At 36.1% G+C, this 27,065-nt stretch overlaps 2 protein-coding genes across 15 annotated transcripts in view; one reads left to right on the top strand and one right to left on the bottom strand.

The window, feature by feature from the left end:
• The window catches only part of LOC126767758 (alpha-mannosidase 2), a 41,779-nt gene extending 21,316 nt beyond the window's left edge, over positions 1 to 20,463 (bottom strand). Inside the window, exons 1-3 of the mRNA XM_050485360.1 lie at positions 20,187 to 20,463; positions 18,300 to 18,328; positions 8,761 to 8,817 (exon numbers count right to left, since the gene is read on the bottom strand). The gene's annotated coding sequence lies outside the window, so the exon portion shown is untranslated. The remainder of the gene's footprint in view (positions 1 to 8,760; positions 8,818 to 18,299; positions 18,329 to 20,186) is intronic.
• A 1,920-nt stretch (positions 20,464 to 22,383) lies between these two features.
• Positions 22,384 to 27,065, top strand: part of LOC126767759 (neurofilament heavy polypeptide) — a 67,398-nt gene continuing 62,716 nt past the window's right edge. For 3 of the 14 annotated variants that reach the window (XM_050485368.1, XM_050485366.1, XM_050485369.1), the window contains exons 1-3: positions 22,384 to 22,666; positions 25,315 to 25,898; positions 26,039 to 26,361. In XM_050485368.1, the coding sequence (XP_050341325.1) occupies positions 26,305 to 26,361 (57 nt within the window). In that variant the 5' untranslated portion in view covers positions 22,384 to 22,666; positions 25,315 to 25,898; positions 26,039 to 26,304. Of the gene's footprint in view, positions 22,667 to 25,314; positions 25,899 to 25,973; positions 26,362 to 27,065 lie in introns of all 14 variants that reach the window. The other 11 variants (XM_050485371.1, XM_050485374.1, XM_050485365.1 and 8 more) reach the window with 10 other exon arrangements.

The following is a 27,065-nucleotide window of genomic DNA, read 5'->3' as shown; positions in this document are numbered from 1 at the left end:
GTAGAATTTCGCCAACTGCCAGGTTGACGATATAAAAGTCATTCAAAGACGACATTACATTGCTGGATAGAATTACATACCTTCCTTTACAAAATCGTGTTGCAAGAGTGAGTGCGGCAACAATGTGTGACGATTTGAAAGTGCACCGTTATATATTCACCTACATATGCACGTGTAAAGATATTCAGTTATATTGGTGTGGTGTTGGAAGCAATAAACAAATATTTAATTACATCTCTAATATTATGCTGCCACCAACAGACCAGACAATAACCTTTGCAGGCGTGTCAGTCATGTCATGTGGCATGTCATTAATATTTTAGGCTATTTGCTGGCAACTGAAATTCTCAACGCACATATCCATACATATACAAAGAGTCAAACTAAATATATAATAATTAGAGTAGGATATAGTCATTTAACTATCAGAATTAAGTTTCGTTTTGGACTTTTGATAATAAAGATGTGTTATAGAAGCTTTTGTTCGTCATAATTGCTTTCGTTAAACTCATATTCTTTATATTGGTGGGTACCACCAACTTTTTGGATCTGAATTCATCCGAATTTAGCTACCGATATATTATAAAAGATCTGAGAAACCAAATATCTGCATCAAAGAAGTTAAATAAGCTTCAAATCAGAATTGAAACCTTTACTGTGTTTCGTGGAAAACTGATTAACAGCTGCAGTCGAAATCTCTCAAAAATCTATAAGCAAATGAAATGGCGATGCATGTCATTGCCACTATAATTAAATATTTTTCCTCGGAAGTTTTATCAAAGTTGATGTTCGTTTGTAACTTGCTAAACGTTGGTGGATTGGTAAAAAATATAAAAACATTAATTTTCGTAAATCAGACGAAAATTACCTCTAATAATTTAAATATTTTTCTCATGGAATAAAAAGTTTCCCTCACAACTGGAAAGTTGATGTTAAATATGTTATGATAAGTTTTATAAAAACTAGTTGATGAATATGCATATATTTTTTGATCGTCCGGCCCAATCATATATTTCTACTTTGAATAATCATTTCATAAAAAAATATTTATGCTTTTTAAACGCAAAAACATGTTAACAATGCAAGTTGAGCTTTTTATATTAAATAATTTGCACGCTCTATTTTATTTTCATTTCATTTAGGAAAGGCAAAAACCTAACCAATGAGCTTTTTAATTAAATAATTTAGCTCCCGAAGATAGATAAAAAAATTCGTTTTCATTCGACATTACAATAATTTTCATGCTTTGTTTGAGCGCTTAACAAGCGCCATTGACAGAAAAACGCGATCACACTGAATATTTGATGGCTGAACACAAATGTATTGCCCTAAAATAACAAAGCGTGACGATGGAAATAAAAATGAAAAAGGAAAGTTTGACCAGCGTAAAATAAAGAGTGCTGTCGTCGACAAAAACTAAAGCAAGTACAAATTTATTATTAGCAAATCGATAGCACAAAGCGGAGGCGCCATGCAGTGGCGTGGGAAGTAAGCCTGGCCGACTGGCTGAAGAAGGAACGTGTTCGCGTAGACTTTTGAAACACAAACAACACAACGAAAATTCCGCTGAATTTCAAAACCATATATATATATTATATATATTTATAGGTATCTGTTCAGCGTCAGGCAATGAGCTCTTTAGTCTTGTCACAGATTAAGGCGGCCCACACATTTAAATGAACTCGTCCACACGTGCCCCCACAAAATTCCATGGCATTTTGCAGGCGCAGCGAAATTTCAAAAAATAATAACAAAAGTACTTAAACGTGAGAAGCGCAAACACAAAGTACAACAAAAGCAACAAAAAGGAAAAATAAAACACAAAAACAAATATTAACTTTATTTAAATAAAGTCAATGGAAAGAAGCACAGCGACGTCCACACCAGGGCCAACCAATCAATAATGTGTGACAAAGAAAAGGGGAGAGCAGCAATCTGGCGTATCAAGAAATCACTGCGCAGCCAGTCAAGTGTGTTGGCACTTTGCTGTTGAAAGTTGTTTTATGAAATACATGGCTTTGATTTTTGATGAGTTGTTGGCCGGCAAAGTGTAGTGGGAATATTCTCTACCATTCAGAGCGCACTAGAAATTTGAATAATACATAAAGGTAAAATGGACTGGAATAGATAGTATATGGTTTGGTCAATGGTACGGAAGTTTTGACTTTAATATCGAGTGATTCAGATAGAATTGTTTTTCGGGAAATTTTTTACAACATCAAAAAGGTTCAGAAATATTTTGACTAGAACTCATTATTGAATTTTGAACATACAATTTCTGGATATTGCTTTGGTTAGGTAAATTTTCTTTGGAATATGACAAAATTAAAACAAAAATAAGAAAAAACGTTAACTTCGGCTGCACCGAAGCGAATATACCCTTCACAGGTGCATTTCTTTTAGTAACTATGTGTTTAAGTAAATCTAAAGACGTAACCGGCCAGTGGCTTTCGTCCAAAGGAAAACATTTTACTAGTTTTGATTTTTCAGTTTGTATGGCAGATTTTGTTATCCGACCTGCAAAAATAAATCTATTATTTTTCCGATTAATGACTTTAATATGTATTTCGCGTCGTTGTATAAGTGCGATAGGGTTACGCAATAATGGCGTTAGAAGGATAAGAGATGAATGGATTACCGGAGATTAAACACACATCAATGGACAATGTCAAGCGAAAACGGTTCTGGTCGAAGCATGGCCAGCCGGCGGAAGCGGTGGCTAGACAAATAGTAAAATTGGGGTTTGCACTGCGAGCTATGGTCCATTGTGCCCTCCTCTATATCACATATGGTCACAAAGGTCCAGCATCCTGAACAATTCCAGGAGCCTGCTGGGCGCGACTGATTCGATGTGATCCCTGTCCATGCAGATGGAACGTAAGGCCTCGAGCCTGCTTCTGCAAATTACTGGGAAATCCAGAATAAGGTGTTCCAGAGTTTCCTGTTCTATGTCGCAGAACCAGCAGTTTGCGCAAGAGACTATGCCCATGTTGGACAAGTGCTTCCTAACCCTTCAGTGCTCTGTATAGAGCGCGACAAGGAAGCGGAATTTGTATCGGGGGAGGTTGATCATTTCCTTAAACCTTGCAAGATTGTACCCTCCCAGAAGTAGCTTGGTATGGCGCATTCCTGCTGCAGCGGTGGCTAAGCCAGGATTGATTGACAGTCAAGGGCTTGCTGTGCATTTGGTGGGATTGATAGTGAATCATCGGGTATGAGGTATTTTCCAACAGCGAAGCTCGTATTTCGGACATATACTGTAAACAATTAGACCGTCTGAAGGGTGGTAGATACCCAGAAGTGTGCAGCTTTGAACAATAGAAGAGGAATCGGGTTCAATCAGGACAACGCCAGGTCACACACATCGATTGTGACTCGCCGTAATTTCCGGGAGTTTGGATGGAATGTTCTTATGTATCCAGCTTTTAGTCCAGATCTCATACAAAGTGACTACTATCTATTCCTGTCTAATTCGAATGATTTGGTTTCGCCGCAAGAGAATCTTATCATAATTGACTTCAAAAGTTATCGAACTAAACCAAGCCTTTAAGTTACTGTTTTGTTTACTAGACCTAATACAAATTAGTCAAAGTTACAATTTTTAAATAAATAGTCAAAAATTAAAATCTCATTGAGTTTTTAATTAATATTCTGTTGAGTTCAACACAAATTCAGAATAAAATTGCACTCTTGTAAGTTTCTCATTTCAAATGGAATCGCTTTGTGCTCATACTGAGCTGAACTGAGCAACAAAATATTTGTGTTTCTGCACCAAGATTCCTAATAACACCAGGAATTTTAAAATGTTTTGCAAAGCATGAGGGAGAGAAAAAAGTGTATGCCAAAAAAGCCACAGGGACGAAAGAAAAACTGGGCAATTATCCATATACGCAGCTTTGCTCGTTACACATGCACATATACACGCACACGCATGCAAGCATATTTCGAGGAAACGCAGTTCGCAGCAAGTTCAACGGCACTGGCAATGTGCAAGAGCAATGGATGTGGGCAAAGATGGGGGCTGCGCTGCAGAGCGCAAGCAAAAAAATCAACAATTTCAACAAAGTCAACACAATTAAGCGCTGAGAACGAGTTGAAAGTAAGAAAAACAAAGTAGAATTCAATTGAATCGAATTGAATTTTGTTGCTGTTGCTGTTGTTGTTTTTGGTGTTGGCACGTCCGTAAGATGGACTGTGATGCCGTTACTTGAACGTTTGTTTAAACTTCACTTTAATGTAGTGACTTTGTAAGTATACGTGTGCGATCGAAACCTTGTGTGTGTGTGTGTAAGTGTGCAATACAAACACGCATACATACATGCATATCAAATGCGTCGCTTGTCGGTTGCTCGAAAGGCGTCCAACTGCATTGCTGTTGCAGGCAATATTGCTTCTTTTCCTTCTATATTTTATGCAGCAACTGTAGGGAATGCGGCTGCAACTGCTGCTGATGCCAAAGACTACCACACAAATTCAATTACAACTGCAACTGCTGCTGCGCTGCGCTGCTTTGCTTGCTTTGTTTTTAGAATTTATTTTTCGCTCGTTTTTTACACTTAACATAAAATTTTTACATTAATTTCGCTGCGCTCGTTTCGCAGAACTTCAATAGCAACCGAACTTTAATTTTTCACATGAAAAAAAAACAACAGAAACAACACTGTTCAACAGTTGCGCTTGCACTGCTCTAATATCCTTTGTTGTTTTACTTTTATTTTATTTTATTTAATTTTTTTTCATAAATTACACACAAACGGTTGTAATGAAGCCTTGCCGCCGCTGTGGTTTACTGCTTCTTTCTCCCCTTTTCACTGCACTCAAAGTTTTTGTAGAAATTTTTATTGTTTCTCAAAATATTTAACTTTTAAAGGGCGGTCGAGTTAGGCCAGCGAATGCGCGCACTTTTCTTGTTCACCACCGACGCGTTTCGCACACAAATCGAAACTGAGAGTAACTAACGGCAGCGGTGAGCTATTCGCCAGCTTATTGTGCCAACTTGGCTACGATGCCTGTGTGAGTGCAGTTTGGCGCTCGCGTGCTCGTGTGGCGCTCACTCGTGTCCGTAGAGGCAGCAGCAAACAACGACAGCAACACTTTGCTGTCAGCAACAGAACGTCGTGCAGCGGCGCATGAAAATTGCAGCGTTTATTGTTGCTTGCTGCCAGTTAAATGGTGGACTGTGCAAATATTAATGGTGGCTTGCCTGAGTGGCAACATGCTGCTGCTCACTACAGTTGTGATGCAGCACTGTCGTCACAGCGTCATATGTTAAGGATGGAAAGTAAAAGCAAAAAATTGTGTAAATACACATACGGACCAATAATTAGAGACACATTGTACATTAATGTTAGCTTGAGTTTGGACGCAGATTGAATATCGACGCACTGCACGTTCTCGGTGGATCTAAAGAGTTTGCTAGTGATCATTATCTGCACAGAAATGTGTTGTGTTTAACATTTTTACGAATATAACACTTATCCTTGAGTTTGGGTTCGAGAATAAATATGTATATTAAGTTTTAGGACATTTGAAGAGTCTCGATGATATACTTCTTATTTGCATCCTTTTCAGAGACTTTAATTGTTAATTGTGTCCATAGAAGTCTTATATAACAAGGTGGGGAAATGAATTTCGATGTGAAATCCCAGCTTTTCCATTGAACAAACTGCAGAAATAAAGGCAGAGAAATGCCTAACCGAAGTAGAAATATGTAGCCTTGTAAAGGCTTCTTAAAGATATGAATCCTTGAGAAACTTTGTTTATAAATATGGCGGGTTGTGAAGCAGGGAACATTGACTTTGAGATAAAATTAACTGGATTTATAGACTACTCTGTTTGGCTTCAGTTTTGAGTGAGAACAATTTTCAATGGATCCCAAATCCTTTTCCAAAATCCGACAGGTTGTGGTTTGAAAATCCCAATTCTTGAGAACGTCTTGGAATCGACAAATTACGGTCTTCAGCCACACCCGCCTAAACGACAGCAATGTGACATATCCAAAATGGGCAGTAACGATACTTAGAAATTACATCATCCCGCCTTAGCAAAATTTATAATGAGTAGCTGTGTTCGACTCATAAATCGTTGATGATGATATAAAAATAACAAAACAAAAAAAAAAAAACAGAAATATAAAGAAACATGTTTGCAATTAAACTATTTTGAGGGAATTATATTATTATCAACCGAAACCAAAAGTTTTTGTACAAGCGTTTCTATTAAGCTGTCGCTTGGTGTACATGCACACAGTGCCATTGAATAATATTTATAAGCTGTCAAGTTGGCAGTTGCTTGTGCTCGCATCAGGCTTCAAGGATATCACAGCCAGGCAGTGTCCTACACTCTTTGTGGGGTGCAGCGCTCCGTTTAATCGAGCGTGATTCCACGCGTATAGATTTCGACGCATACCCATTTACATACATACGCATGTATAGTATGCTTGTGTTTGCGTGAAAGAGAATTTGCATTGTTGGCAAACAGAAATCCATATCTGATATGTGATTTACAACAGACAAGTGTGTTGAATTCAATTAGCTGCAGGTAATTACCTGGCAAAACACGACAACCGAGCAGCAGTGATGACTGCTGATACCGCCATGCAGCGCAGTAACACCACTACAACAAACAACTGGTAACACAATTAAAAATATAATAATTGGACATGGCGAGTCTGATTATATGCCAGTGCATTGAAATTACGGGCGAAAAATAAACACCCATCAACTTTTTGTGGTGCGATGTAAAGTAGAACCGCACGGTTTTCGAGATAGTCGAATACTACAAGGGAAAGCTTTTACATTTTCGAACTTATTAACGTAAGAGGACACATAAAACTATTTTTTTTAGTTATCTATTAAATAAGTCGATGAAAACTGTGCACAAGTTGTTTGAATATCTGATTAGTAATATATACATATATCCTCGAAATTCGAAAATTGCTAATTTTTCATATTTCAGAAGGTATTGTTATATTTCTTAGGGTAGTTTAAGGTTGCGTTTCAGAAAGCTTCTTGAAAAACATCAACTACTTTAGTGAAGAATAATATTTTTATTTCTAAAATTCGTAACTTAGTATCTAATCGTTATTAAAAAGTATTTAGAAGTTCTATAAATTGCGAGTCGAAATTGTTTTTGGATATACTGGCGTTTAAAGCCCATTTTAATAACCGCATTGTCATTATACTAATTATAATAAGCATTATTAAAAAGTCATTATCGATAAAGATTTGAATAAAATATATTTCAATGCTAAAAGCCAACCGATTATGGGGTTTAAAGGTCAAATTGATACTATTAGCGGTGATGTCAGCAATTTTTACTGGTGTTTAGATAAAGCTTGTATCAAACTCATCTCAAGAACAGATGAAGACAGCTTGATTTTCTAACTTTTTGCAAAATTATACACCAAAGAACTAGTACACATATGTATGTCTCCATTTCTTTTAGCTAAATTCAGATAGGTATACTTCTTTTCAGTCCACTACCCTCCTTTTTATTCGACTCATAAGTTCATCTATGACTTTTAATATTGTGAAAAGAAAAATAGTTGAGAAAATTCAGTCTAATGAAACATTTGGGAAATCAGACACCTAAAACCACAAATCAGACAACTAAAGCTACCATTCTTTAGTCTGATTACAGAACACTTGGACGTATTTAGACCCATTTTTAGAATTTTTGAACCACTCATTGAATAAACATATAGTACATTTGGACAGAAGAAGAGAGCAACAGGGTTGTATCTTAAGCATTAAGCGGATAATATGAACGATACTGATTTTAAAAATGGCTCTTTTAGTGAAAACAATTTACATATATAATATAAATAAAAGAATTTAAATACATTTTCGTTAGACTAGTTTTATTATTTTTTTTAATTTCGGAATGTCGCTAGCGTTCTTGAACGTCAGGTCAGCATGTTTCAAAAAATGAGAGACGTGGAAATCGCTGCAATATATTAGAATATAGTTTTTTTCTTTACGAAATCAACAGTTAGGATTAACTTTAAGTGTCAAATGAAAGTAAATCCCTGAAACGTTGGATTCGTGAGGTGCTTCTTTTTTATTTTATTAGAGAGTGCCACAATCTTATACTTAACTCTTCGTTTCTCTGCATAAACATGCTTAGCGATCAAATTTGTTTTTGTTTTTTGTTTTTCTTTATCGTGCGACAATTAAATTTGCAACATTGAAAGCTGTTGAAGATGCGCAGTGTCACAGTCGCATCATTTATCTCGCACACATAGTCGCGGGACCACATAGTTGCTTCCATATATTGTATGCACACACAAGACGACATATACATACTTCATGGCAGATAGTCAATGAAAATCCCTATAGGGTGATATGTTGTAGAGATTATAATCTACAAATCCTCACCATAAACTTGAAACCTTCAAAACTGTGCAAGTAAGCGCGCGTTCACGGTGCATCATGATGTCGAATGACAAGAGTAATAACAACAACAAACAACAACATACAACGACGTCGATGGCGATTACATCGGAGCAAACGACAATGCCGCTGAGTGACTTTTACAAGCTTTTAAGCCATAAAGCCGCAATGGAGCTCAGTAGCTGCCTGAGTCGCTTAGCAATCTACACGACTGCCATATAAAGTCAAACACAAATTTTAAACACAACCGCAGAGCCAAAACCACCAACCGCAATCTTTGATTTCGCAAACAGTTGCACGGTTAGATGGCAGTGCTCGCAACTATACAACAAATGTCTATGCAAGTGTGTGGTAAGTTGGTGCTTACCTTCAGTTTGCTCACATTTTCCGCTTACTTTATGACAGAGGAGAGCATTTCAATAAACTGTAATAAAATTAAGTACAATTATTATTAAAAACATAAACGAATAAAGAACATTTAACAAAATCATTAAATATAAAATACAACATAAGGCAACAATGCGTTCTAAAACCGAGAGCGCAAATGATTAAATCAGAGCGTGGTTAGTATGAAATTGAACGAGTTATATGTCCAGAGTTGTCGAAAAAGTAATTAGAAGAAACTTGTATGTTTACAGTAATGTAATCCCTTAAATTTAGAAAGACGCAGTTACATAGTAGACTGTTTCAACTTTGATAAAAAACGAAGAATTAAAACGAATGCTTAATGTTTCTTTAACATTATTTTTGAAGAAATTTATCCCTTTCTACTTTTTCTGGAAGATACAAGGTGTTTTCCAAAGTAAACAGGACTTTAAAAAAACAGAACAAATGATTTTTTCGGCAAAATCAATTTATTTTATTCAAAATGGTATTCTTCTGCTTCTGCATAACGCTTTTCTCTCATGGGCAAATGCATTTTCCCGAAAAAGAAGAAGTCGCACGGTGCCATATCAGGTGAATACGGGGAGTGGTTAATGGTTAAAATGTGATTTTTGGCCAAATAATCGGTTACAAGCGTTGGTGGATTCTGAGCAATTTTTGGTCGTCGATGGAGATGGTCGATGTTTTGGAGATATTCAATTCCATTTCCATGAATTTCAATGATGATTTCGGCTGATTTTTGATGAATTCACGCACAGTTTCGATAGAATTTCCGGTGATCACGGATTTTGATTGGCCCACATGTTGATGGTCATTTATGTCCTCACGACCACTTTGAAAACGTTGAAACCACTCGTGCGCTCTGCTACGGGATAGGCAATCTTCACCATAAACTTGTTTCATCAATTGAAAAGTTTAAGTAAAAGTTGTACTACAAAATTTAATGTTGGCTCTTTGTTCGAAGCTCATTCTCGCACCGATAACACAAACATATTGACACTTAAAACGCAATAACTTCCCTTCCAATCAATGAAATGTTATGAAATTCTCACTGGACAATCTATAAAGATAGCAGATTCTATTACATACTCGGATTTAACGTACAATTTTACGAAAATTCTTTCATATTAGAAAAAAATTAAAGATTTGTTGTAGCTTTCGAAGACATGAACGCAATATTCTATGTCCATTCGCCCGAATTTGTTATACTCGACACCAACCACAAAGGTCTCAATTATTCCCTGCTAAGGACCGGCAACTAATCGACGCTCCTTGGTTTGCGGAAAGAATGTGCTTTGCAACTGATTAACAACGAACATTTTCGCAAAACGGAAAAGGGTTTAATTATGAAGTACATTTACTTATAAATATATGTATGTATATTTAAAGCGGCCAGTTGTTGTGGTCTACTAATCAGCGATAATTAATCCATAGTTATGTTCTTTTACTCGTCATAGTGTATGCACGATGGGATTGATAAAAGTTTGCTAAAAGAGAGAAAGTTTGCAAAGCTCGGTAAAACTGTTCATCTTGTGATGCTATCCAAGAATCACGAATCATTTTACGTGTCGTCTTGTGAGTGAGACTGCTTCTGAGCAGGACTTTGTGCCATTGAACGGAACAAATAATAATCGAACGGTGCAATATCTGTGAAAAATGGCCATTCCACTTTAAGAGTTTATAGGTAGGTTTTATCGAGTGTGGCACTGTAAGGCCGAGCGTAGTTATGCAGCAGAAGTCACCCTATTTACTGTCATCAAATAATATATGATATATAATAAGCGACTTTCCATTAGGGTTCAGCCATTGATATCTAACACATTGAACTTTATGTGAAAATCATAGTATTAGATTCCTATTTTTGAACATTCGTCGTCCTCCCTTAACATAAAGGACCTCGTGCATAATTCCTTTGAAATTGATCAGTTTTTCTGAAATTTTTTTCCGGATTTTTAATAGTTCATTAAGTTTATATTTTTCGAATATCATCCAGACATCTGTTGATATATAAAAGATAAGTTTCATCGAAGATCTACGATGAAATAAAGGTCTTGAAATAATTTTTATGCGAATCTTTGTAAGTCGCCACGTACACGTATTGTCCGACATCTTGGTAACTCGCACATACCTACATAAATATGTGGTGTAAACAAGCAGATTTACTTGCAACAAAATTGGAACGAGCCCTTCAACATAAGGTTAATACCCACGCCAAGTGGCGTTGCACTAAAGCGAATGTACGCAGAAGAACATAAGAGTTAGTTATCCGAGCGACCGGTTACACGGCCTGCCAGTCAGCCAACTAAACCGTTTTGTACCTTTCAAGGCGGTACACACACATACACATGCATATAAATACTAAATACAAACAAATGAAAATAAGAAGAAGAGGAAGAACGAATTGAAGGCAATGTACAATGAAGTGGTCGGCAGTGTTGGTTCGTGGCAGTACTTGGAGACGAAGATCTTTTTAGCACCGTGTTTTTTTGAACGATTTCTTTGTTTTGCTTGCACCACTAAATCGATGTGTGGTTCTTACGCTTACGCTACAAGGATGTGTGTACAGTGATACTGACATATTGAGGGAGGTACAACGGCTCGTTAAGCTAAGCCCTGCTAAGGCATTGAAGCGCACTTGGTGTCCAGCAGCGAGCTTGATACTCCGCACATACGATACACACACACACACTGCCCGACGGACATTTGGTTATTTAGTAGTTCGATGAATTTAAGCCGGGATACATAAGTATGACTGAGACAAGATCCACTGAGCGGGCAATGCGAGAGTTGAAGGAAAAAATAATAATAATCAAGTAGAAAAGTAAAGCTGAGGGAGAAAAGCAAGTGAGTGAATGCGCGCAAACAATTGCTTGGCGACTGTGAATTGAAGCGACTGGAAAGTGTGACTAAAACGGGGAACAAACAAGTGCTTACAAAAACTCGTACGAGAATAATAACTGGGTAAGGCATACAAAGTAGAGGATTGTTAATTTTAGGGTTTACAAATATACTTACGAGGGCGCACATGTAAGTACTTAGCCAACAAAGTTTTGGAACTCCAACTTGACCCAGTAATGCTCCAACTTATTTAACCTGACTGAAAGCATGTTTTCTGCAGAAGCTCTATCGAATTGAGATTAGCTGACAGGTTCTCTCGTATATAATATTTCGACCCATCCGGTGTTATGAATTGTCTATTGGTCTGAAATATTTCGTGCGTTTTCAATCGGCGATCTGTCAATATGAAATCGCGGACTTTTGTCTCGTTTTCCTCCGTTGTAGCCGTGTTCGGGACACCTTGGCGACGCTTATCAAAAAAGTACAATGCAACTTTTTAAACCAAATTTTGTCAATGGATCGATGGAGATGAGTCATCGTATACAGCATCCAAGCGCTCTTTGATTTCACTGTTAATAACATTGCTCATAAATTCGCGCACACGCCTGCTTCCATGGTTCTATACTCTTGAGCTAGCGGCGCCATCGTGCGGTGAGATCGAGTACTTATCGGGCCGCCCTAGTATAAGTATATGTATGTATATATATTCCTGTGCAATAAGCTGCCGGCGGGAACATTGGATATTTATGAATGCAAAAACAATTGAGCGTTGTTGTGAAACGCTTAAATGGTTCACACACTGCACAGCCGCAGAAAGTGCACAGAATAAAATGTGTAATGACAACAAAAGAAATGAAAAAGAAAGCAAACAAAAGTGCTAAGCCTATAACTAACAAAAACCGAAATTATTTTCTTCTTTTTATGTTGCGCCAGCGAGCTGAGGTCTTTGTGGCATGGAAGCGCACACAAAGGCTTAATGTTATGAAAATATTTTACGCTCATTATGACAACAAAAACATCGGGAGCGTTACAATGAAGAAACAAGTGACTGAATTATTACAATCGTTTGTTATTTTTGCCCCAAATGAACGTTAATGAATTTTTGAAGGAGGAGTGAAACGCTGAAAATGAGACAATTGTCTGCAGGCAACACAAAATGGGGGAAGCCATCAAACCCGTATGAAAAAAATGTAAATTAAAATATAATGTAGAGACACAAATATGTAAAAATAATTAAAAATTAAAAATGAAGAGATGAAGGTAATATTGTTGCTGTGCTGGTCATTACTAGCGAAGACATAATTAATTGCAAAATCAAGTGACAATTGACAGAAGCGAGAACCAACTGGGCCCAGGGTGCGCTTTTTCAAAGATATAGTTATAACTTTTATTGCATATGGTCAATGTTATACTGTATAGGACCTTCGATTCGGTCAAATTCTACCCACTTTTGGGAGAATCTAAGAGAAGCGGGAGAAATTCTTCGGATCTTTCGCGTCCATTTCTACCATATCTCTGAAAAATGCAAAGCATCTTTTCAAAAACCTGAGGTTCTCAAATAGAGTCTAGAGAACTGACATTCGCTACAAACATAGCGACTAAGTTCGGTGACTACTCACCCTTACAGAGGCCAAAATCCCGAAGCAATTTTATAAAACAATTGCAGGAATAACATTTTATCACCAGAATGAAGCTCATTAACTCTGTAATCATTCAAGCCGATATGACATCAGCGTTTGCATAATAAGCAGTGGGTTACGCCAACAAGGTAGCTGCAAGTATGTCTGTTAATTAGTTTCAATTTAACAGTTTGTTCAGAAAAACGGACGTTAATTGCTCCATTGAGGCCAGAGGTTAGCACAGATTGACTGGCTCGCCCTTTATGATAGACTAGCGCTGATTGCCCACATGGATGACTCAATACACATGCAACAAATGACGGTAGCACCGACAAAGGGTAGACGAAAAAACTTCCACAAATATGAAAAAAAGCTAATCAAAGCCAGAATTGCAATGCAAACTGAAAAAGGAAAGTGCAGTTCAGTGGTTAGCAAAAATGCACAATTTTTTAGAACTGACATGTACATAGATCCTTGTGTAGAAACCAAGCCTAAACAATTTTCGGCGGCTCGTTCCACTTTTGTGTTTGTGCAACGTGCACGAGATGTCAATTACATGTTGCACAACTACACAATAACGAACATGCCACAAAAGTATCCATGTAAATAATATCACGAAGGAAAGAGCTAAAAGGAAGCAAATTAACTACTTTGCAATTTGAGTACAAAAAGAACACAGCCAAGCAGAAAGCAGCTTGTGTGTTGACTTGATTTCTAAGGGTTCATTGACTTCATTAAAAGATACGCCACAAAGAAAAAATGCTGAAAAGGGATATTGTCTTCAAGGAAAAACTGACAGAAATACTCGACTCTGCGAAGCTTTTTAATTAAATTGGCTGCAAGGCTTATGCTGTTGTATTTGTTGTATTGTAACCAGGCTGTAGTGTAATAGCGGCACAAAGTAAACATTGAAAATCATTGCTGCAAGACCAAGAACACTTTTCATCTTTTTTGATTAAGTGCGAATGCTCAATGATTAGAAAAATGGTCGGAAAGAGACGAAAATTACTTTATTATAAAGCTATGATTCAACATCAAGCGCTCAAACTTGTTCAATGACTCTAAATGCGGTTTATCGAAAATTTTAGTAATCTAAGAATTTTTGGTCTTCTACTTGGCGCCTAATTGAACTGAAAAAGTTATGTCTAAGAACTTTTTGATCCATGTAAAGTTTCTGTTTATGACTTCGAATTCGGAAAAACGTTGATTAATAACATTAACTTCAGCAGGAGCGAAAGGTCATCTATCAACCGTTTGAAACAAAACAAAGGTTAAAATTGACTTTAAGTGAAAATAGATGACAGCTGATGTTAAGGACATTATGCAACCTAACTTTTTTAACAAAATATTTGCTACTGAAATTAAGTGTAAGTATTTGGGAAACCTTGTGTTCAGATTCGATTCAAAAGTGGCGAAAATGGACAACAGATACATCCGCGAAATATTTAGAAATGCAAAATTTTTCAAATTATAAATAAATGGTTTAAAAAAGTTCTTATATCCTCTATGCAACCGTTAAGCCGTAGTAGCTGCTGTATTTCCAAACAATAAATAACAACCAAAGAGGCACATATATTCACATATAGAAATATTTACACTGAGAGCGAAAAGCATTCATCGTTTTTAGGAAAGGCTTTTTGGTGAATTTAAAGATAGGATGACCTTTTTTGGTAGAAAAATAATTAAATTTTGGCTCTAAAATAATTTCAATTTCAGTGTAAGAATATACTGGGCGCGGCCGATATTCACTATATTATGTACAATATAAAGAATGTAGGGAAGAGCGTGTGTATCTAGATTCTAGAATATAATTCGATAGTATAGAATACTTTTTATCCAAATACTCAGAAAAACAAGTTCAGACTGCAAAAGCTCATTATTTTAATTTGTCACCTGACTCTTTTCCGCTCATTTTACACTTCAACAACAACAGTTTAATTTGATTCGTGATCTATGGGCTGTTTCGCTTGAGTTATTGGCTCTTTTTTTTGTTCGTTGTTATTAGAACATTATTTATTCATTGACTGCAATGGGAACTCGAAAATGACATAAACTGTTGCTGTTTGTTCTTGGTACAATTCTAGGAGGATATATAACAGCGAATATGCTTTGATTGTACAGGTCAGAAAGCTAAAATTAACTAATTTGCATATAAGAGAATTTAAACATTCTCGTGCACTCATTATAACCATAAATCCTCTTAATTCTCTTAAGACAATGATTTATTAATAGTTCAGCGAACAATTAACAATGTTTAGATAAAATGTTTGGGGAGCATTTTCATGGGTATTGGTCATTTTCGTTATAGTTAATATAATACTATCCGGTTAGTTAACAGTTAGTTTAAAGCTGTGACAAACCAACAAATCGACGACACTTAAAAGCTGATTTCAGTCATTTATACATGTGATCGTCGCCAGCAACAGCAATCATTAAGCCCCAAGGTCATGAACTGTTCACACGTGCTGTTGAGTGAGTGAGGAGTTGATTGTAATCGTGTGATAAGTAAATTAGTAATTGAATATTGGTGAAGGTGAGAAAAGATGATAATCGAAAATTGTGCTATTTTCATTTTTTAAAGTTGTTTTATAGCTTTTTTACGAATATAAATCTGAGTTTTATTTGTACAGTAGATCCAAAGGTAAAAAATAATGGAAAAATATCTGTGATTCTCGCACATCGGTTTTTGATAAAGCTTGCGGAGGTATCTCAAAAACAGTTACTATGGTGGATAACGCTAAAAAATTCTATGATCTCCTATACTTGAGACGGTCTCGCCGATCACACTGCGTCCTCGTTTTGTTTCCAAACAAGAAAAAGTTTCTAAACGCTTAGAAAATTGAGTCGAGTGCGGAGGCCTTCTTTGACTACTTGCATTCCTCCAGAAAATGTATTGTTCATATTATAGTTGAATTTACAGTACTTTTATTATGCGTTTTTGAAAATTAGTCTGTTTTATAAACTTATATTCATTTACTTGAAAGTATATTTGAAACCTCCAGTTCATATTTTAACCGGAACTGTGCATATTCAATTTTCGCAACTTTTCTCATCTTCACTCAATTTTACACGCTTATCATGCAAATACAGCAATAATTCCTATATTAGATTCTAATGAAAATCCACACTTCTACTTTCGTGCACATCGAAAGCAACTACGGGAACAAATCCACCAGCAAAGTCGTTAATGCTACTCATTAACAATTTAATTACCACCACACTTATATTCCTCATACGCTTTTGACCCGATTTACGAGCGTCGAGGTGGAAAGAAGCGCAAGGCTAACAGGAGATTAACTATTGCCATTGGCGACGCTGCAGGCACCACATGCAACACATGCACGACCATAGTTAGCTGCCACATGTGGCACATAGCATGTTGCTAATTTTTTTCCTTTCGCTGCACATTTTCCCCATCACTTTGTTTGGTAAACACTTGGGTGTGCGGCGCGCATTGCGCTTACAAAGTAGAAATTGCCAACGACTCATGAGAGAAAAGTGGGCTGGGAGGGCGGCAAATGTGCAAAAAACTTTGGCATTGACAGCGATGAGTGTGTGTCGAGCACATCCGCTAGTTGATGCGATAGCATTGGTTTGAGTGGGGCACGAGGAGCGCTAGTAGTGCAAGCGCTACAAAATAGAAAATAAGCCCATTTCTGCGCAAATAAATGAATGAACAAAAGTGGTGGCGGCCAGACAATAGTAAAAATAGACTAAGCAAACACGAAATATATATATTTATATATATACATATATGTAGGTATGTATATATGTGTGCAGTTAAAAGTCAGAAGACAAATAGCGCGGACAAGTAGGCAGACAGACGGGCTGTCATGTACTTAAACGGGTGAATAGGTAAAGATGTCGTCATAAAAGCACACACATGCGTCTATTTACACTTATATAGATAAGCATCAAAAGTTGTAGAGCAGTTGGAGTTGGCAATTGAAAACCGTAAGCACGGAAAATCCGGTAAGCAATGAAAGTAACAGCAAGTGTGTCATTCAAATAGCCCACAAATCGTGTGATACTTTCGCTTGGTAATCAGCGGTGAATATCTACCCACGGGTATCTTCATTACAGACTACATATTAATTAGTTGCTAGTTTGTTTTGGAGCTGGCGGCTGCAGAGTTACCTCATTATTTCTTTTCGTTGTATTATTATTTTTACGCCTACAACTTCGGCCACTTATTTTTTTGTAGTTTCACTTTTGCACTTACGCTTTCATTACTATTTATTTTGTAACATTTAATTGCTTTCACGGTTGTTAATTTCACTTCGTTGCCTTTTTATTTGCTTAATAATATCAGCGCAGCGCTAAGATCACACCTTCTGCATGCGTCTTTTAGTTGTCTAGCTGGCCCCACTCAATTCTTCGGTCTAGAAAAATTATAATTCAGTGACGCATTTGTTTTTCGTAGACGAATTGGCAACGTCAGCTGCAATAAATAAATACAAAATTTGTAGACAACAAATGTCTCTTGTACATTTTCTTATTTTGAGGTTCTACATAACGTTTGAGGCTGAAAATTCATGCCAACTAACCGAACACTAGACTAAGAAAAATGCAGACTTTCATGACATGCTTCGTTGGCCGCCACACACATTTCCCCTGCTAGTTTTATTATTACGTGAGTTATCTTATATACACATATATATATATGTATACATATTCGATTTGTGTGAGTTTATGTATGCATTCTTTAAATGTGCATGCCGTTGAAGCTGCCAAATTCGTACGGGTTACGTTGTCTTGTCTGCTGCCGGTCTGTCCGTCTACATTGTTTCTCATGTTTACTATTTAAGTAGTTGCCGTTGTCGTGTTGTTTCCGGTGCAGTGTCTCGTTTATTTTAACCAAAATATACCACAGTGGTGGTCACAGCACGTTACACTCTGAGCGAGCGCATAAATAGCGCAAAGCGAGAAATGTGTGAAGAAAGTTTAAAATTATTTTTTTCTAAAATTATTGCTGTTTCTGTTGAGGACAATGACCCACAAGTTATGAATAAATGCGTTTAATTTTAAATATGGTAATCCTTTAATATAAAAAGTGGTAACTTACCCCAGACTCAGAAGCCGCGAATCTATCACCTGCAATTGAAGGAATAATAATAAAATTATAAATACAAATAGTTCAGAGTTTTTTTATGCATGTTTTAATAAATTTATTTGTACATATGTAGGCAGTAACAAAAACATTCACCAATATAAACTCGAATTGGTAATGGGTGAAGGTAATGCCAGTAATTACTTTACGAAATCATAAAATCTCAAAAGTTTATTTTGTAACTTCCGAAAGGAACTGATTTCGTGCGAGAATGGAATAATATACATACCTACATATATTTTCACAGATACTTAATACAGTTTTATTAAAATTAATTCATATATTTTAGATTTAGAAATAGTAGTGGTGTAGTATGGCAAATCGTCAATATTGAGAATAAGTGATAGAAATTATATTAAAATTACTTCAGCAATCATTACGTTTTGCAACTAATTAAAAGTAATGTGCATATCCTTATAAATTTTTTTGTGTGCAGTATCAAAACCATTCACCAACAAATGCTTCAATTGGTAATGGGTGAAGGCAGTGCACATACATTGTTTTACGAAATCAAAAAATTCCAAAAGTTTATTTTGTAACTTTCGAAAGGAACTGATTTCGAACTTAAACTAAGCTAATTGCATAACAACGAAGCTACCACATGCACTTTACACTTTTCGAAATAAAACATAATACTATCTTCAAAAAATAACTTTTAGGATGTAAGGGTGAAAACGAGTTAAAAATTTTAATATAGTGCTGTTACTGAAATATTATTTTTCTAACTCAATAAATACAGTGTGTATGTTTATAAAATTTTGTTCAGACACGTTGTTCTACCGTGTAACTCTCTATTTTTACTACTGTAAATTTGTTGTTTTTGCGGGTTTTTGGATAATTGTGTTTAAAGTTTGTAAATTTTAATTTATACTTCGCGTGTTTTTCGAATCGGTATTTTTTTTTTCTAAGTTAGTAGTACTGTTAGTGACATCTATGCTAAATTTTTTTTCAAGATATTCATTAACAGTTGAAATACGCGTCGTTTTGTGAGGCTCTAAAAGTGAATTCTTCGATTTTTACTATGTCTGAATTTATTAAACAAAGAAGAGCGATGATGCACTATCTTATACTGCATCGGTTATTGGTGATAATTTCGCCACATTTTCAACTACTACCGTATTCATCTATTTACCTTCGTGTAACTTCTGGCCATTCATCAAATTTACGTACATGACCACTACAAGGACACCGTTTTGACTCAATTGAGGATATAACAGCGGAATCGAAAAAGGCTCTGATGGCCATCACGAAGGAGGATTTATCCAAGTGCTATGATGACAGGAAAATTCGTTGGCATAAGTGTATAGCAGAGGGAGGGGATTACTTTGAAGGATATGAAATGGACAAAATTCACCTTTATTATTAAATATTAATGTATATGTATTTCATTGCTTTTGTATCTGATTTGAGATCATTACTATAATTTAAATTTTACTTATAACAGCTTTGAATAAACGTATGGAGAGTTGAAGATTATAGAAAGGTCTTCAATATGAAAAATGATAATTATTTAAAATCGTGTGAAAAATTGCTAAATTGTTGTAGTCACAACATTATTTTAATAATTCACATTACATACATGTGTCAATTAATCTACTTAATGACTTTACTAACGCCAATTAAGTGCTGCTGCATGTTACAAGATGCAAATCACAGACCCTTTATGCAATGTACATAAGTATGTATGTAAATATGGATGTGGTAACCTACCTGCAAGCATATTTTTATATACCTAGTATATACATACATATATACAATCCATACATAACCATTATCAACATGAACTTTATCTTTAAATTAGCACAATGAATTCAATTCTTTAAAAAAATGTAATTTTCTCACCCCTGTATTTGCTCGCTTTTAATCAATATACCGCAGCACCAAGCGTCAATGTATAATATAATGAAAACACAAACAACAATCACTAAAACAAATTTTGCCAAGCGCTATGGCAATTTGCGAGACATTCGCAGACACAACAACACTTTCACTATTTGCGAATTTATACAAGGTGTAATTGATTATTTCGCTTATTTTTGCTAGAATTTATTGTTTATGCAGCCCGGCACTAAGTACAAAAAAAATGGTAAATTCTGCGCGACACACGGAGCAAAAAAATACACAACCCTTCGACCAATCGACGGAACAGCACAAACAAGATTGCCAGATTTGATATTCTGGTTACATATTTTTCCATATTTTGTAGCACTTGCAGGGTTGCTGTGCCGAAATCCGCGTCAGCTGCTCATATTAAGGGGGCACAGAAAATGTTTAATTCTTCGTTTCAACGCAAGATTAGTTAGTTACTAGAGCTTTGAACTATAATTAACATAATGCCGATAATATATAAATACACTTGAGCGATCTACATATAATACATATATAATTTACCTAAATATACAACTTCACAAAGATTTATTTTTAGGTCTTTACTGCCTTAGCTTTGCTCTTCGCCGAGAGATGTCACAGTTGTCGAAAATGCAACTATGCAAGCAGCTGTTTCTTAATACTGCATGAAAGAGACAAGCAATACACGTGATAAGAAGATAGCGATCTCGTTTTTTAGCATACTTTCGTAAATGGTCGAGTTGCCAACCATTTTGTGGCACGTATAAAAACTTATGTACTATACATACATTCATACATACATATGTTTTATATATGCAAGCAACTAATAATTTAGTTGTTAGTTTAAAATTTAATGATTTTTTAAAGTTTAAAACCATAAAAAATATTTTTTTTTTTTTAGCCGATAAAATACTCGTACAATAGTTTACAAAAACAAAAAATATTATTGAATAGTTACATACGCATATGCCAAACATTTTGTAGTTCAGTTCTTCACATTGGTGAGTTACGTTAGGTCTGATCATTGTTTTCTGAATAGCTTATTTTTTATCGAGAAGACTGTCTGACATTAATCACTTGATAAGTAATATTCATGAGAACAATGTTTTATCATAATTTCAATTTTCGTCTCGGGCTTAATTCGTGTCCGTACCGCTCTTCCCATCGTCGTTCCCCAAACAATACTGCCCACTTAAGGTGATTTTGAAATAAGAAATAACAGGAAACATCTGGAAAAGAGCTTCATTTTTCCACCTCTACCACAAACAAAATCTGAGCTTTTTCTAGTAGATGTATGGATAATAAGTCCAATCCAGTTTCACAAAATTTGCTGGAATAAGGGCATTAAATCCATAAAACTTTTTTTGAAGAAAATCTTTGTCCCAAACTAGCACCAATAAGAGTTTCCCTGCGGGCTCTGATTAAGTAGGCACTATTGTTCAGGTTTTTGTGCGTAAAATCTTCAGCTCATCCCTCATCCCAACATTGCACGGGAATGAAGATTCCTTTTTCAATTTGAATCTGTAGGATGGTTTGAGTGGACTAGGAATATATGACCAAGACTGAACCAAGAGCAGAATTTAAATGAAAGCAGGCTTATATATATGTAGCTAAGAATGAACGAGAACACTTTAAACAAATTTGGTAAGATTAAGAGTGCAAATTTAGAGGAAAGACTATTGTCGCTTACCATTTCCCCGTTTCCGTTTAAACTAGTGAAATAAGGAATACAAATCTGGGTATACAAAACATTTTCCAATGCGTTTCTGAATATTTACAACTTCCGTTTATGCTTGTGCGTTCTCTGTGCCTGTGGTTTCTCACCAAAACACACACCTAAAAGGGCAACGATTTGCCTTCGCCCAAGAGAAGCTAAATCAAGGCATATACATAAGTATAGTATGCGGCCAAATCGGGCTTTGCATGCGCGGCGATTTCAAACCATATGACTGCGGCAATCAGCAGTGACAACAACAAAGCGGAACGCGAAAACACACATGTCGGGGCAATGCCAAACACCGTCATTGGAAGCAATAGCAACAATTGCTTTGAGCGATTCATTTTGGCTACACAAACCACTCCCGTTCGCTATTTGAGATGGTGGAGAGACGTACCAGCTTATGGTTCATTTTCGCCAGTCGCCGTAGTCAATTCAACCTTCCAGCCAGGCTGCGATTGTCGAAATTGCTGAAAGTCAACTTGGCAAAGGGACCAGTCGTGTTCGTACCGTCGTCGAGTCGTGTTGTTAATCGTGCATTAGCGGACGCGTCGTTGCGAAGCGAAAATCTAAGAAAAAAATTCATGAAAACAGAAGAGCAAGAAGTAAATTGTGACTTAGCAGAAAATCTTTATTGAAATGCAGAAAATCAGAGGCGATTTGCATTGAAATTTGAAAAATAATTATTAAATCAGTTAAAATTTACGAAAATCGTCTGAAATATTGAAATTTGTGAAAGTATAGGTGGAAAATTACGGTGTGTGAACGAGTGTGACATATCCACGGGGCGTTTGACGGAGTGTGCAATTTGATTGCCTACATTTGGGTGCCAGCCAGACAAATCGCCAAGTTGTAGGACAAGCAATAGAACAACCAACCAAGCAGCAGACCAAGAAATATGCACGGAATTAGTCAGCCAGCTCGCAGGTCGATCGCTTAGCTCGTCCAACGGCATATCGATTTTGCCACAAAGTTAAGCAAATCTGCATTTTCACACCCTAACTGCGGAACACCATATTATTTCTTGTAGTTTCATTTTTATTAGCACAATGTGGAAAAAATTAGATCTTGAAAGCGATAAAAATCGATTTGCCACGAAGACGACAAGCAGACCGTTGGGCCGGACGGCATTATAAAAACTTGTACGGCCATGCGGCGGGCAGGCAGGCAGACGGCTGGGCAATTGATGGCACCGTTTTTGTGTACCATAATGAAAATTTTCATGCAGCGGCGAACGAGCGTGTGAGATCACCATCGCCAGCGCTGTTACCAATACAAATACATTCCGTTCTCGTATAAGCATACGTGAGTGCCAATACAGTCGCGCCTAGTCGTCATGAAATTTATATATATGTGCATGTTTTCTAAGCTTCTTTCAGTCTTTTGCACTGCAATGTGCCTTTGCTTTGTTTTCTTCAGAAAGTGAAAAAACGGATTTCGATTTTGATTTTAAGGGCTTTATGCTTATTTCCACATGTTAACAAGATGTGATGGTTTTGAAACTCTTCCCTCACTGCAGTCCAATAAGCAGCTGTTATTTCATAAATTGCTTGCCTACTTCTAGGCTAAAAAGCGTATATGTGCGTATGTGGCATAACTTGAAAATATATTAATTATTAGTGTTTTTTCTTCTCTCGGTAGTAAAGATACGAAAAACACTCAACACTTTTTCTCCATGCTTCTCATTTTCCATCCATTTTGTAACTTCATGGAAGCTGACTGTATTTGGGCAATTCAATATATAGGCATTATTGGTAAATATCGATAAATATTCACATAGTATACAAATATACCGATTTAAAGCTAAAATATATACCAACAAAAGTTAATAGCTTAATTTTATGCTTTAATAAAGTGTAATTTTCAGAGTTATCTGATCAGACGGTGCTTGGAAGTCCAATTTATGGTTGCAAAAATCGTTTGATTTATGAATATATACGTTTTTTGATATATTTTTCTGTGCACAGACGAATATTTCCTAAAACGTGCACCGGAAAAGTTTTATGTAGGAAAAATATATTGGGTAGTCGAAAAAGTCTTTTCGTATTTTGTCAATAGATATCATGACAATCGTATATCTCCTGTGCTACCAATCACATTGTGTCATACCATATAGTGTAGGAAAGGCGAGATTTTAAGCTTTATTTAACCAAAAAAAAATTAAATTTGGGGGGCTTGAAAAAAAGTTACAGCTGTTTAAAAATCATTGAAATTAATGAAGAAATTCGCGGTATTTTGAAAACTTTGAATAAGAAAGGGAAGAATGCTACGCAAGCCTCCAATGAAATTTGTAAAATTTACGGAGACGATGCTGTATCAGTTTGTGTAGCACAACAATGGTTCCCTAGCTTTGGTTCCGGAAATTTCGAAATTTTGATTTACACTGATGGAATTATGTCTCCAGTGGAAAAATGGCAAAAATTGGTACATATTTGTTTATTTTTTTATTAGTATAATTATTATAAATATATAAAAAATAAGTTAAAATTTGATCAGGAATACGAAAAGACTTTTTTGACTACCCAATATATAGGTTATTAGTAAAGTTTCTTCTATAAAAAAACAAAAAAAAATTATTTTATGAATCTTAAAGAGGTAAAAGTACGAATTAAAGTACTAAATTATTTTCGAAATCTAAAAAATCTTGTAAAGATATCAGATGGTGAAAATAGTAGAAACGAGAATTACATTGAAGAGGTTGTATAATTAAATATATAGGAATAGTATTTAGAAATGACACGATGCAGAAACAGAATATAATTACCGGTTATAATTATAGGTAGGAGTTGAAAAATTGGTACCAAATTTTTAGAGCAGGGACAAGTTCAGATTTCATAGACGAATAGCTTATCTTTAGAAAGAATATGTAAAATAAAAAATATTTCGATTGAATGCTAAAATGTAAATTAATATTTTAACAAAAGTATAGAACAACTTTTTCTAAAAATAAAAACAAAATTTGTTTAAAATGGCATTTCAGACCATCATCTATCATGCACCGTTTGATAGTTTTGCTCTGAAACCTTTGCAATCCATACCGATATCATCTATGGCTGTTATATACAGTAGAAAGAGTACATATGTTAAGCGCCAGCGAATATGCAACATTTCTCTTTATGCGCCACGCGCAGCTTTTGAACCAAATTTGTCGGCATTAAAAATTCAACGTCACTGTCGGAACACCCAAAGGCAATCAAATTTATTGCGCTCATCAACGCGTCGTGTGCGATTTACGAAATATGCAACACATATGTATAGATACATACATATGTACGTACATACACATGTATGTAGGTGTGAGTGTTTGTTAGTAAATTGCGATTTTTCACACAAGCCTCTGCGCTTGGTGTGGAGAAGACAATAGTTCACGGGCGCTGGCTATAAATAATTAAATTGCCTTTACAGTTTTACCTTCACTTTCGTTCCACGTCGTCCCCGAAGAAAACTCAATTCTGCCCACACGTTTTCACACACACACACACACACACACAAGTCTATCTGCCTACAGACTACTTCAAAATTGTATACGTAAACGAATTATTTAGAAGTGTATGTACAAGCACACCCACACATACACACATTTATACGTGTACTAATTGAAAGCGAAACATCACAAACACACACAAGCGATTTAATTTAATATCACTGTACACGTTGTTGTTGTTGCCGAAACATTGTTGCCGTCGGTTGTTCAATCTGGTTACCAATCTACCTGCACACATACACACACACACACATCTATGAGTATATATGAATTTGTGTCTCTGCAACTGCCACACAAAGTGAATTGGTGAGAAAAAAGTAAAAAAAGCAAAAAAAAACACTGCAAATAAACTACGCACATTTCCCTTTAGCGACGCGTACTCAGCCATAACGGTTTTTTGCGCCTCTTTAACGCCATCTACGCAATAAAATAAGTCGCTTTGAAGTCTAAACGCCGTCAAGGAAGACGTTCTTACAAGCCGCTCGAAAGCATAGAAACGCGACAAGTAAGACAAAGTTCTAAATAATATACATACACACATAACACACACACACACACGCCCCCATAAATATTTAACCAGCTCCGTGTATTTGTGTATTTTGTTTGTTCTGAACGCTGTCGTTTTCGTTTGGTTGGGATCTGAAGACGTAATAATATATTCGGCGCCACATTTGCCGCATCAATCGGCGCCAACCGAACCACCAACCCACGCCCTAACAGCGGGAGATACCCTTCTTCCACACTTTATTCCCCCAACAGCCGGAAATATAGTGGACATTTACAGTGTGTTTCGTGCAAGCATTTCTGGTTTGTGTTCGGCAACGTCATCGCTTTGATTAACCAACGGGAATTTTGCGTCTGGTGGTTTGGTTTCGAATAAGTTTTAGTGCTACAAAGTAAAAACCTTCCTTATGATCGGATCATTTTGGAATTTGTGTAGAGCGTGCCCATCAATGCCGGTCGACAAGGTGAGTGGAACAGTATATATTCAATACATTATTATATATATGTGTATATTGATGTAAATAAATAAGTATTTAAGCATTTTTAATGTTCATCAGCAGGACTTAGAGCAAACAGTGCAAAATATTACCATTTGCAGGCTTGTGTGATAAATAATCCGTAAGAAGTTTTCATTGCTTCTTATTACATATTTCTCTTTCAAAAAAATCAAATCAAGTGACGGCAAATGCCAGTTCAATATGAATTGAAGTTTATTTGTTAGGACCAACTAGATGATCACCTACATATGTAGTCGATATTAAAGACTGAAAAATTTGGGAATAGCGCATTAGTTTCTAATTGGTAACGGCCTTTTTCGAAACTCCGCGGCATTCTGGTTTGCCGATAAAGGGTCAGCAAATGTTATTACACAGTGTTTTAGGGGGTTACCGCACATTGCAGCAAAACTTCGTGTACCAAATTTCTCTTTCCTTCAACGATTAAACAATGGAGTAAAGGCTTAACCAACAATATAAATTGTAATATCACGATTTCAGGGTTTGATTTGAATTGAAATTCTACGCATTGCGGCCTAGTTATGAGTCACTTTCTATGAGAGATATTCACAAACTTTATAAGCAGAGCCAAAAATTACCACAAATATATTTTATAAATTAAGAAATTGCTAGAATCGGGGATTTGGATGCGCAAGCCGTCGAATTCAAGTTAG

This window comes from Bactrocera neohumeralis, chromosome 2 (genome assembly GCF_024586455.1).
Source record: "Bactrocera neohumeralis isolate Rockhampton chromosome 2, APGP_CSIRO_Bneo_wtdbg2-racon-allhic-juicebox.fasta_v2, whole genome shotgun sequence".
In the NCBI taxonomy this organism is placed as follows: domain Eukaryota; kingdom Metazoa; phylum Arthropoda; class Insecta; order Diptera; family Tephritidae; genus Bactrocera; species Bactrocera neohumeralis.
Note: the sequence above shows the minus strand (reverse complement) of the source record. Positions and strands in the feature narration are given on the sequence as shown.